At 42.5% G+C, this 12,013-nt stretch overlaps 1 protein-coding gene and 1 long non-coding RNA gene across 2 annotated transcripts in view; one reads left to right on the top strand and one right to left on the bottom strand.

Moving 5' to 3' along the window:
• Positions 1–7,678, bottom strand: part of LOC118169546 (cytochrome b reductase 1) — a 15,784-nt gene extending 8,106 nt beyond the window's left edge. Inside the window, exons 1-2 of the mRNA XM_035330874.1 lie at positions 7,607–7,678; positions 5,526–6,129 (exon numbers count right to left, since the gene is read on the bottom strand). Coding sequence (XP_035186765.1) covers positions 5,526–6,129; positions 7,607–7,678 — 676 coding nt within the window. The remainder of the gene's footprint in view (positions 1–5,525; positions 6,130–7,606) is intronic.
• Positions 3,591–5,405, top strand: LOC118170047. Its single transcript, XR_004752461.1, has 2 exons — positions 3,591–4,151; positions 5,045–5,405. It is a non-coding gene; the product is annotated as an uncharacterized LOC118170047 (long non-coding RNA).
• Positions 7,679–12,013: the final 4,335 nt, after the last annotated feature.

Genomic DNA, 12,013 nt, shown 5'->3' with positions numbered 1-12,013 from the left:
TGTAGTATTTCTGGATGTGTGCTAACACACAAGCACATTCAGATAACGGGACAAATATTAAAGTTCTATTTACACATATGTATATTGACTTGGATACGTGCCAGGAAATACAGCACTCCACTACATAATTCACAAAGAAAACACTGTTCACAAGTGGAATTTCCAGTCTACAAGCAGATTTTAAATCAATACATGCTTTTACATACTGTGTAAATATATAATACTGGAATGAAAGTGTCCCTTAAAATATTTAAATATATATAGCATTTAGATAGTTCTCAACTTTCTACTTTTTAAAAGAGGCAAGAGCAAATCAGAAAAAAATCAGGAAGATAGAAGCCTTGTTTTAAAGACAGCTTGACAGTACTCAGTCTATATGACATAATTTGATATATGTAATTCAGCACAATGAACCTATGATCACCTACAACAGTTCCCCAGAATTTATACAGTAATCTTATAGCTTGTTAATATTGAAATAATTGCCTGCACTAGGCAAAATTTAGTATCAAGGATTTCTAACGTAGTACAGCTGGTATGCCAAAAGGTCACAACCAAACCTCTGTATCCTATCAGGATATTCCTCGTAAATCTTCCATGCTCTATTATCAATAGTTTGTTCCAAGTGGAACAGAGTACTGGACTCTAAATATCTTGAAGTCAACTTGAGCTGAATAGATCCTGGTCTCAGATTTCAGCCTTGGTTCTCAAAGGGTTAAGTCCAGGCTAAAATTTTTGTCTAACATTTTTCTTTGGCGCATAAGACACTGTCATCTAGTTAACTTTCAAAATCACTATCAAGCTCCATATCCACTTAGTCTCAGATCTCTGTATGGGCCATGAATCTTTTTGTCTGTCTACCTTTTGGAAATAGTATAAGAAAAAAAAAAAAAAAAAAAAAAAAAAAGAAATGCAGATAAATGGCTTGGACGCTTACTAGCAATGCCATGCATCAGCATGTGCTGTAGCTCAGGACAAATCCATGATAGCACATTTTGATTTAATCCCCTTTCAGTAAGGATTGTGTATGAAGTTAAACATTGCAACTTGAGTAGACCTGCCAGTTTACCACTGACAAAAGGCACAGTCCCATTTCCCCATCACCACTTTCACTTCCTTTCTGACTGTGTGCTTCCCCCACCCTGCTTTGTCACAACTGGTGCTTCTCCAACCAGCAGGAGGGAGCAAGACGCTCCAGAGAACAATGCGGAGAGGAGGAAGGACCTTAGGCTTTCAGTGGCACTCCTAAAAGACTGACTTAGCTGTAATCTGTAATTTCATCTCAAATTTAAATTAGCCTGGGTTCAAAGCACTTACATAGTTATAGCATTTTTAGTAGTGACGTGTTAAAGCAGTCCTGTAAAGAACTTCCTTTACGTGCAATACCTCTCTTAGTAAGAGGATTGACGTTATTCAGGTCTAGGCATCCCTAGACACAGCTGCTTCACTCTGATCTCACTCTTGCTTTGAACTCTGATTTTAAAGCACATCACACAGGGTGGAGTGATATTGCAATATTTTATGTGGTATATGACACCTTGTTCCTCACCAAATATACAAAGCAAAATTCTAGTGAGCTCTCCAGTACTTCTGACTGGTGCATGCTGCAGTGCAGCATGATGGATTGCTCATGGGACACCTTCCGCCCCTGAAGGCGGATGGTGTGGTTCTGGGGATGCCCTGGGCTTGCACTACACAACACCTCCCAGCTGCCAGAAGAGAACAATTCGCTTCGCTCCTCTTGTGCTCCTTGGATGATCCTACTGCTTGCCTTTGGCAAGTTCTGTATGGCCACTAGATTCTTTAGGAAACACTTTAGCACTAGGATGAACAAAGTAAACTCAATAAAATAAGTCCCCATTTATAATTTCAAAGGACTCTAAAGTCATCAAGAGAGTTGCCTCTTCACAGCCTGCCTCTGATGAGACCCTTGCAGCTCAGAAGTCACTTGCCCTTCAAATTCCTCAGATTTCTAAAGCTCAGTGAACGTTAGAAACTCCAGGAATTAACCATTTTTCCTTTTATCAGATGTTTTGTTATATTCGAAGCAGAGGTAATTGTGTTTGTCAGATAATGTGGAGCAAGCATTATCTTTAGATATGATTTAAAGTTGAAAGAATATGATTTAAATTTGAAAGAATATGATTACTTCAAAATAGAGTTGCACTTGCTCTCCTGGCTGTTGCACCTTGCCCACTATCTCCCTTTTCCCATCTGTGGCACTTCTGAGAACTTCTGTGAAGACAATTCAACTTTCTATTAAAAAAATAAAAATAAAAAAATACTGGAGGAGTAGGGTGGCAGGGAAAGGGTTGTTTATGGGTCTGACAACAGCCAGAGATGGCACAAATGAGGCAGGAGGAAGATGAAGCCAGAGTCAAGGAGAAAGCTGAAAGGGCAAAGTGGAGGAAAAATGTAGGATGTTTCAGCCAGAGTGAGCTGTTACACTGTCTCACCCATTTACCTAATTTCATCCATAGAGATGAAATTTCTCAGAGTTGTGGAATAGCTTGGGTTGGAAGGGTCTTTAAAGGTCATCTAGTACAACCCCCCTGGCACGGAAAGGGATGCCTTTCACTAGATGAGGTTGCTCAAAGCCCCATCCAACGTGACATTTAAGTGACTCTTGAACACCACACGGTAATGTGGTAGGCCAGGATTTTTCCTTCTTTTTTTCTCTGCAAGATCTCTTATGTAACATTCATGTTATACTCTTTTATCGATGTATTGCTGTCTTTAGGCCATGTCCTCATTTTAAGCCTGTTTAAAATACACATTACATGATATTTATAAATCATATCTGATGAGGAATATTAATTGTGCCAGTATCTTCCAAGACATAGCATCAACCTCACTGCAAACTTTATTGTGCAGAGGTTAAATGTAACTAATAAATACCATAAAAGACTGACCCAAGGGTGAGAGACATAGTGTAGAGCAGGATGAGAGGCTACCCCATCCTCATTGTTCTGTCTTTAACCAATTTTCCACAACCCCAAAACCCACTCTGCTGTTCCTCAGTATCCAACATAAACTGTCACAGGTTCTTATCCACGTATAGTTAGTATTAATACTACCATGCCTACAGCTTTTTCATTTGTGTGACAAGATATATACAGCGATGTGCTTCCCCACATCCACATTATTATGGTCATCCCTTCTGCCTCCCACAGACCAACAGTACAGTTCTATCCTTTGTAAAGACTTTAGTGAACTCAAGAAACAGGCGATTTAGCTACTACTTCAAATCCTGTGCACAAATTTAACCAAGGTTAGCTACTTAGCTATTCCTTTCCACGTTTAACTACTTAAAGACTTCTTTTTCTTGTATCTGCCCAAAGAAATAAGCTGCTCCCCAGACTCATCCAAATTACTTTGAAATGTAGTTGACAGAAGTCTGCCACTGAATTCAATCAGATCCAGAGTAATGTCTGATCTGCTGCTGTTTCATCTAATTTTATATAATACTCCATCAGTCCGCAACTTTGCTTTTTGTATTATGTAACAGAATTTCCAACTCCAAATAATGCTCTATTATTAATGAATTTCTTGTGTATGTTCTTTTTTTTCCGAGCCACAGTAAACTTTCATTTACTTTACAACTACTCTTGCCTACACAAGGCTTGAGGAAACATCCTTACTCTGAAACAGGGGCAAACTGAGTTTCAGAGGAAATAGAAGCAAATGAGTAGGAAGAAGTTCTGCAGAAAACCTCCCCCTATTTTCTGTGAAAATTCTAGGTCTTTAAAAAGAAAAAGCACAGTAGTTTGATCACAATAAGTACTATTTATCTTAGTGAAGTCAACAGGTGTTCTTCATTACTTATTTATAGCCTGAAATTACACTTCACATGACTTATTGAGCAACATTATATAAAACAGCTTCAAAGAATTTTTATTGCTCAAAACTTATTTGTAACTTAAAGCCATGAAGCACAGAACACACCCCACTGCCGCTGAGAAAATTAAATTTGCAGCATCTGTTCAGATCACCAAATTCCCTGCATAACCAGAATTGGGCAGCCACCCATTCCTGCATCTTCCAGCCTCCGACTGGCTGGGCTCCTGCTGCAGAGTGAGCACACATGCGATCCAAACACCACGTTCCACAGGAATGAATGTCCAGATGTGCTGGACATGTTTCCTGGCGGGGTGAGTGCAATCTATCATTCAGCAACGAAGCAAATGTAAATAAGGTTACTAGCAATGAAATTCTAAGTTAATTCCTCTTATTACAAAGGAAAAATACTTCTGTTTACATTTATGCTTTAAGCCTCTAGAGGCTCTTTGTTACTTAAGAACAGTAAAGTCTTCCCCTCACCTCCCCCTGAGAAGTCAGTGGTAAAACTGGAAGAATTTCCACTGTTGCCTGCAACATTCATGTGCCCTTCTTTGAGAAATTACTGATGTTTCTTAGTGTATTCTCTGAATGTTGAAACTAGCAAGAATTTTGTCTCCAACTTCATCAGAACATACCGATGGGAGCTGTTATCTCTGTCAAATTTCCCCATTAGTTTTAATGCCATTAGCATAGATATTAACTCCCAAGTTTCAGAATTTTTAAGGTACTGTCCGGTGCCCTTATTTTTTGCATTATTAAGCTTTAGTTCAAACAAATTACCTGGCTAGTTAGCATCTCCGTGGTGCTCTATCATTATCTGCTTTTTAAGCTTTCCTGAGAGTATTGCATTTATCTCTCCTAAATTCTTACCATTTATCAACTGTATCATCTCTAATTTAGTCATTTGCTTGGAATTAGCTCATTACCCTAACAGCAAAAACACATAGCTCAAACCCCACGTTCCTGTTGGCATCAAAGAACAGTGCTTGCCCTCAAGGCCTAACACAGGAACGGTGTGTGATGGAAGAAAAGGCACCGTTCACGTTGCAAGTAACGGGACACTTTTAAGTTAGTCTGAGGCTGAACTCTATGCAATCAAATGTTCATGCACTATTGAAAAGTGATCCCACCCCACCATAATAATTTTTTATATTACTCAGGCAACAGAATTAAAAGTTAATTTAAAAGATGGATTTCACAAAAGGATTTACACAACATCCGCACCGACGAACTGCGCCATGGCGATGCTTTTGGTGCTACGACTTCCCTGGCACCAGCCCCGCTCCTGGGTCTGGCTTCAGTGGTGCTGAACTTTCCTTTCTCCTCGGGAGACTCAGGAGAGCGAGCCAGCAGGGATGCAGCCAAAAGAGAGAAACTTTCCTTGGGCAGCAGTTCTGGCATTTCGGTTCCCAGCTCCCCCGAACCGAGGCTGGCTAGGAAAACACACCTCGGGAGCACTGCGCAAAGCGCTACGAAATCCGGGCCAGGGTAAACAAGTGCTCGAAGGGAAGGAAAAAAAAGAAATAAAGAAAAAGAAAACAACAAAAACACGCATCGCCTTACTACAAAGGACCCTTTGTCCCGTCTCGGTGTGAGCGCTGCCTTGCCTTCCCTTCCTTTCCCTCTCCTTCCCTTCCCTTGCCTTGCCTTCCCTCCCCGCCGGCCGCCCCCCGGCCCCCACGCACCGATGCCCTGGACGAAGACGAAGCCGGTGACGACGAGGACGGGGTGCCAGTTGAACTCCGCCGCGCCGCCGTCCCAGCCGAGCCCCTCGCGGTAGCGGAAGACCCAGACGAGGGAGCAGACGACCGCCACGAAGCCGAGCAGCAGCGCCGAGACGAGCAGCGCCAGGAACCGCCGGTAGCCCTCCATCTTCCGAGCCCCGCTCCGCTGCGGCGCAGGGGAGGGACGGGACGGGACGGGACGGGACGGGACGGGAGGGAGGGGAAGGGGCAGGGGCAGGGCGGAGTCGGGGTCGGTCCGGGGCCGGGGAGCCGCCCAGCTCCCGCTGCCGGCCGGGAGCCAGGAACGCGCCGCGCGGTCCCGCCCGGGCTGACCCCCGCAGGGTGCCGGCACCGCCTGCGCCCTCCTTCGCCGGGGAGCCAGGGGGTCGAGGCACCGGTTCGCCGGCACCGGGGGGCAAACCGGGACGAACCGGGGCAAACCGGGACCAACAGGGGCAAATCGAGAGCACGGCGCGGTGCTGAGGCCAGGAATGCACAGGAGATGCACGCTGAGATGCTTCGACGCGTCGTGCTCCAAGCACGCTTCCAGGCACGACCATCCACTCTGGTTCCCAGCGGGTTCCCGAGTGTTGAAATATAAAACAAATACTCGCCGTTTTCATACATGGATGCTAGCCTGTGTCTGGAGGAGTGTTTGGGCATTGTGCTGTTGGGATCTGCCAAGCTGGGCAGTTTAGTTACACTGAGACATTAGTTTGTTCGTTTTTGTTTGTTTTAAGTCCACCATTGGTTACAATACTTAACTAAGATTTTAGGATTAACGTCTCCTCTGGGTGGCCTGCCAATATCCTTCCAATGGGCCAAGATACAACCCAGAGGGGTCATTTTATCAACAGTACTCAAAGTTGCTCCCATTATGATGTCTTTTCTCGATCTCTTACACTTCGTCCATCTCTGTCTATATTCCTCACTGGATAGTGGAACCTCAGACATGCAGTTACGTTGAGTTGTGGTAACGCAACTGTATGTTAACCACAACGACAGGACAACCCTAAAGATAAGGGAGTAAAAGACTGTATGCACAAAGATAACAGAACCAGCAAGAAATGGCTTGGACTGCTGAAGTCAAAGAAAGGAAAGGTCAGAATTTTAGCAGGGAGGAAGACTTCTGGCCTTCATCAAAAGACCACTAGAGAATGCTGGACGACCACCCAAGGACTCTAGCATGCATGCGAATAGGGGCGGGAACCTACGTTAATGATTCTTTGGAGACCTGATGAATATGCAAGAGACTCACAGGAAATGAAATTAATATGTATATATGCTATTAACATAAGCACACTGCCAGTAACTCTCGGTGTGTGCGTTAGACGGAGCGATATCCCCCACACCCGGCACCGTACTATAGAATACCTGCTTAATAACCGTGGTTATTGAGTTTTCACTGTGTCTACATCGCAGACCAGAAGCTGGAAGATGGCTGCAGGAGTGGAAAAAAAGACCGTAGAAAATGCTGTGTACCAAAGGAAGCAGGAAGGATTGAAAAAAGAAAGAAGAAAAAAAAAAAGAGTGCTTGGCAATGGTGTGGAAACTGTCAAGAAAATGTGTGTAGCTCTTTTTGTTTTGCTGGAGTTCCCTGTAGCAGCAAGACACAAAGATAGTAGGCTGGGTTATGGGCAGTTCTGTCACAGTCACCTGAGAGGTTACGTGGCTCATTTCATGTTATATTTCCATCAGTGCCCAGATGTCCTTGGACTCAAATCTTCATGATGCCAGCTCCAAAATTATTAGATGCGTAATTGTCAGGACCACCTTGTGCAATTTAATACAGACAGCCCAGTTTAGGATGTCCCAGGTATAGGTGTCCCACTTTGCCCCCATTTCTGCTTCTCATCTGTTTCTGCTCCCTTCCAGCCTGAGCCTGCTGGCACCACTTCTGCTCTGCCAGCAGCAAAACAAAGTGACGGGATGTGGAAGAGCCTCAATCCTTTCCCCATGGCAGTGAAGCTGTCATGTCCCAAGGTGTGCAGAAGGATGGGTGAAGAAAGCATTGTTCTGGGGTGGATGTTTTGCACCATTACCTGATGTAATGGAGAGGAGAGGTCCCAGCACTCCTGATGCTGCTTTGCACTGAAGTCTCTATCATGGGGCATTTCTCCCCAAACATTTTTCCACAAACACACCTCTCTGTCCAGCCTGAGGGGCAGAGCAGGCAGTGGTGAAAGGAGAGAAACACTCAGTCTGGCTGAGGTATTTTGTACACACTGATAAGATCCCCCTGAGCTATCTCTTCTCCAGGCTAAAGAGTCCCAGCTCTCTCAGTCTCTCCTCGTCTGATGGGTGCTCCAATCCTTTAATCATCTACGTGGCCCTATTTCAGAAATTCCATAGTCCATTAATGGTTTAAGGGCATTGACAGACTGACAAATTTTGTGTATCCAAGGTCCGAATTCAAGCTCACTGTCTCTGCTTATTGTTGGTGAGATACTGACTTTCGCATTGGAGTAATTGGTTCCTGGCCCTTGTTTCCTCCTGCCAATTTTGCAGTGGGAGTATAACTTCTGTTAAAGCACTGGGACATTAATTTAACAACTGCTACAAAAGCCACGAGAATTTGTCAAAGCTATAAGTACCCATATTATTTTCCTTAAAGCAGCTGAAGCACAAGCACATTTCCATTCTGCTGCCTGTCACAGGGAGATGCTAGCCTGAGACAGGGCCTGGGTGAATAACGACAGCTGAAGCCACCTTAAAAAGTTACAGCATGGTATACTAGGGCCCATCTGCTGATATCCCCAGTTTAAGACATTTTGAAGCTAGCTTTAACTGTAATGATAAAATTGAGGTTAAAAACAACTAAACTGGTATATCTTTCTGGTACATCAGTTTCTAGTGTTTGCTTATAACTTTTTCTCAGAGTTGCAAAAAATGCTTTAAAGTGAATATAAACTGTTAATAGTATTATTGAGTCTACAGAAAATCTGAGATAATAGTTTCAAAAAGTGTAAAGTGCTTTGATTACATCCAGTCACCCTGACAGTCCCATTTAGGAACCTTCTACCCAAGTGGATTTTACTTAAGCCTAAGTCTGTGTATCCCACATGCTTTTAATGACTTCGTATAGCTCTAACAGGCAAACCCTGTTAAAGCAGCCAGTAACAAGAGCAAACACAAAGATGAGGCCTAGTTTTGCCAGCTAAATATGAACAAATTGTTTTTAAAATAGAAAATTGAAAGCTTAGAGAGTGTTGAATACAACAAACCAGAATCAAGAGCAAAATAATTGTTGGATCAATTAAAGTGGACTTTATGGGAAGTCTGTGATGCAGAAGATGTTCCAGGCAGCACAATTAGGAACTCCTGCTGGTATTTCTCTTTGCTTCCTGTTCTTCCACCTCTTTTTTCCCACTTGATCCCTGTGTTGGACTGGTACAGAATCTGAAGCAATCTTCAGCACTGCTGCAATGTCAGAGGGGATTGCACGGTTACATGCAGGTGGGAACTATGTCGTACAGTTGGCTGCTGAGGGCTCAGCTGCACATAGGGTTTGAAAATGAGTTTGGAACAGAAACCCCTTCTGGCATAGCCTGAATGGGGCAGTCAGGTCTCTTGGATCAGTGAACACCTGCTTTTGTTAACCACTGCTGAGGGTAGGTGCTGCAGCAGTTCAGGATCTCTGTTCTTTCCCAGAGCCTGTCTCCTAGAGCGTGGTGATGTTTTTTCAGTACAGTGTCTGTTCTCTGTTTGCTGCTCCCTCTTAGCAGTTGTCAGGGCATCAGCTAATACAAACTTCCTTTGTGCTGCTGCATCGCCAGGTGTAGAAGCAGGTTGACTGTGACTTCAGGTTTGTAAGAACCTACAAAGTAGAAAACTGGACTACTCACACATTACTTTGGAGAAGCAGAAATGGCCTCCTGCCTGTATTATGCCTGTAATGCATGACTACTCAGCAACCTCTGTCATAGCTGCTGTATCATTCATCTCCTTTGAGAGCAGCACTCTAGACATAAACCTCTGTAGACGTTTACCTAAGCTTTAAATACAAGGAGTGAAATTAGAGTTCTCAGTGGCCAGTAACTGAGTTGTGAGAGCTATAGTTAGGAAGAGGTTGGAGCGTCTTTCACCAGCTACAGCTTTATCTCTGTTTTTCCATGCTGGACAAATCACTGAAGATCCAGCCCTCAGAACAGGACATTCCAAAGTGGTTACAGTGTCCCTCAAAGCACTTGGATGAGCTTTTCAGAAGCCTGGTGGATGATCATTTTATAAACAAACAAAACTGCTGAGATAGTGCTAACTTAGCTGGCTGTTGTGAAAGCTTTAGAAGTATCCTCGCAGGAGTTACCTTACCAGGAGTAATACTGACAAGTGAGTTTAAGTAATTAGTGCTTGAGCGGCGCTGACAGCTCAGAATGATCCTTCTCTTTTTGGCAGCCAGATCCATGTCTATGAAGCAGAACCATTTGATCTTTGCTGCTGAGGACATTACCAATTTTTACAAAAATTGGGTATATTGAATGGGTCCCTTCCTCAAAATAATCTTTACTTACTCTTCACCCTCTGGAGAGCTTGCACTGAGATAAAGTAGATAGTGCAGCTTATGACCACATTTCTACATGAGTTATAGACCAGTCATTATTACCTATGCAGTGAAACTCTTTATTGTTTTAATCCATAAACATTTTGGTTCGGTGAGTTGTAAAATATTTTTTTTTCTAATAATTTAAAGCCTTTTGTAACAATTTTTGAAAATTGTGAGACTGTGGAGCAGGAGCTGGAACTCCCAAAGCAAGATTATAAAATGTTATTGCTTACGCTTTTTGTTTAGCTTGTGCTATTTCATTTTCTTCACCATTGCTCAGCAGCCTTGTCAGTGAGTACTTCGCAGAAAAACAGGGTGTGCACTCTTGACATACTTTTTACTCTAAATTGAAGCAAATCTTATCAAGCCACTCCCCTATCTTTTCAGTCCCTAGGCACTGACTGGGAAGTTCTTCCTACGTTATTAAAAATACTAACAAAGATGGGAGTAGCACTTCTGGGATGCCATTTTTGCTTCTCTGTCCAGATATCTGATCATTCAGAAGCCAGAGTGAAGTGAAAAAGTGGGAATAAAAAACTTTTATTCAACAAATTCTGTTGAAGTAGAAATGCTGGAAGTATGCTGCTTTGATCCACAAAACAAGTATTTATGAGGGTTATACAATCAAGCCAGCTTTCAAGCAGTAGAAATAAGGGGTACTGGCATTATAAAGGACTAAAATTGAAATGTGGTGTCAACGGTTGGAAGTTTCCTGGATCTCTGCCCCAGAGTATGCAACCGTGCTGCATCTGTGCTGCAAGTTACATGTTAGAGGCAGGCAGCACATGTACAAACCCAAAGATGAGGACAACTGCAGATCTAGAGGTTAATCAGGAAAATTTACACTATGGGAGTCTGAATGTGGTACATCCAAGTAAACATGTTAACAATAATTTTCCCACTTGGCTTCTGGCAAGCAGCTGTTACTGGGGTCAGGCTGGTGAGCCTGCAGTCCTCTGGATCACATGGAGTGCATTGCTTTTCCTGCAGCATCTTGAGTAAGCCAGAGTTGTTGAGCCACTGTGTGAAGTAATTCTAGTGAATTTTATCTTCTCCATCCATGCTTCCTTTATCTGTTCCTAAAAATTTGCACTTACATCTCCCTTAAAATATAATATTCCTAGGAATGTAATATTCCTTCCACACTCATGCAAGAATAAGGAATTTGTACTCCCATTCTACGAAATGAGTTGTTAAGCTATACCAACCAAAGCAGTTCTTATAATTTTATCATTTTAACTATTCACTCTGCGAGAAATGGACCTAGTTGCTTTCATTCTTAGAAAAAAAAAATGCAGTTCATTTGTAATCACTTATTATCCAAAGCGAGCAATTTGGCTATGTTGAATTTATTTAATCTAAAAACATGAGAATGAGTTGGCAGAAAAAAAGTCTCTTGGTGCTCCTGGAGGTTATTTAGGTCATCATTTTGTAACTTCAGTAAAGTAGAAATAAATGCTGAAGTTATGGTTGTGCAAATGCAAGTCTAGCAACCAGAGAGCTTCAAGTGGTCTTCTCTGAAAATCTAAGATTGTGAAATGGCTGAAAAAAGAAAAAAAAAAAAAAAAAAAAAAAAAAAAAAAAGATGTTCCCTTAAAAATCTCTAAAATTGATTTTAAATGCTGCAATATTTCATTCCTTTAGTAATCATGACCTGTTCAGTCTGTGTATCAGGAGAGACACGTGGAGTTTCTGTTAATATACAGAGACTTTCTTGTGAATAGGACTAGTTGGCAGTTACTATATTATTCATTCATTCTTCAAATGCACCTATGTAGCCTCTTTTTTTTTTTTTCCCCAGGAAATACCTGAATTTTTGTTTTAGCAGGGACTAACTAAATTTCTCCAGTCCATGGAGAAAAGATTCAGAATGTACAGATATGCCATGTGATTTTTACTAGTGAGA

The sequence above is a fragment of the Oxyura jamaicensis genome, chromosome 7, assembly GCF_011077185.1.
Source record: "Oxyura jamaicensis isolate SHBP4307 breed ruddy duck chromosome 7, BPBGC_Ojam_1.0, whole genome shotgun sequence".
NCBI classification, from domain to species: Eukaryota; Metazoa; Chordata; class Aves; order Anseriformes; family Anatidae; genus Oxyura; species Oxyura jamaicensis.
The sequence above is the reverse complement of the archived record's forward strand: the minus strand, read 5'-3'. Positions and strand labels throughout refer to the sequence as shown.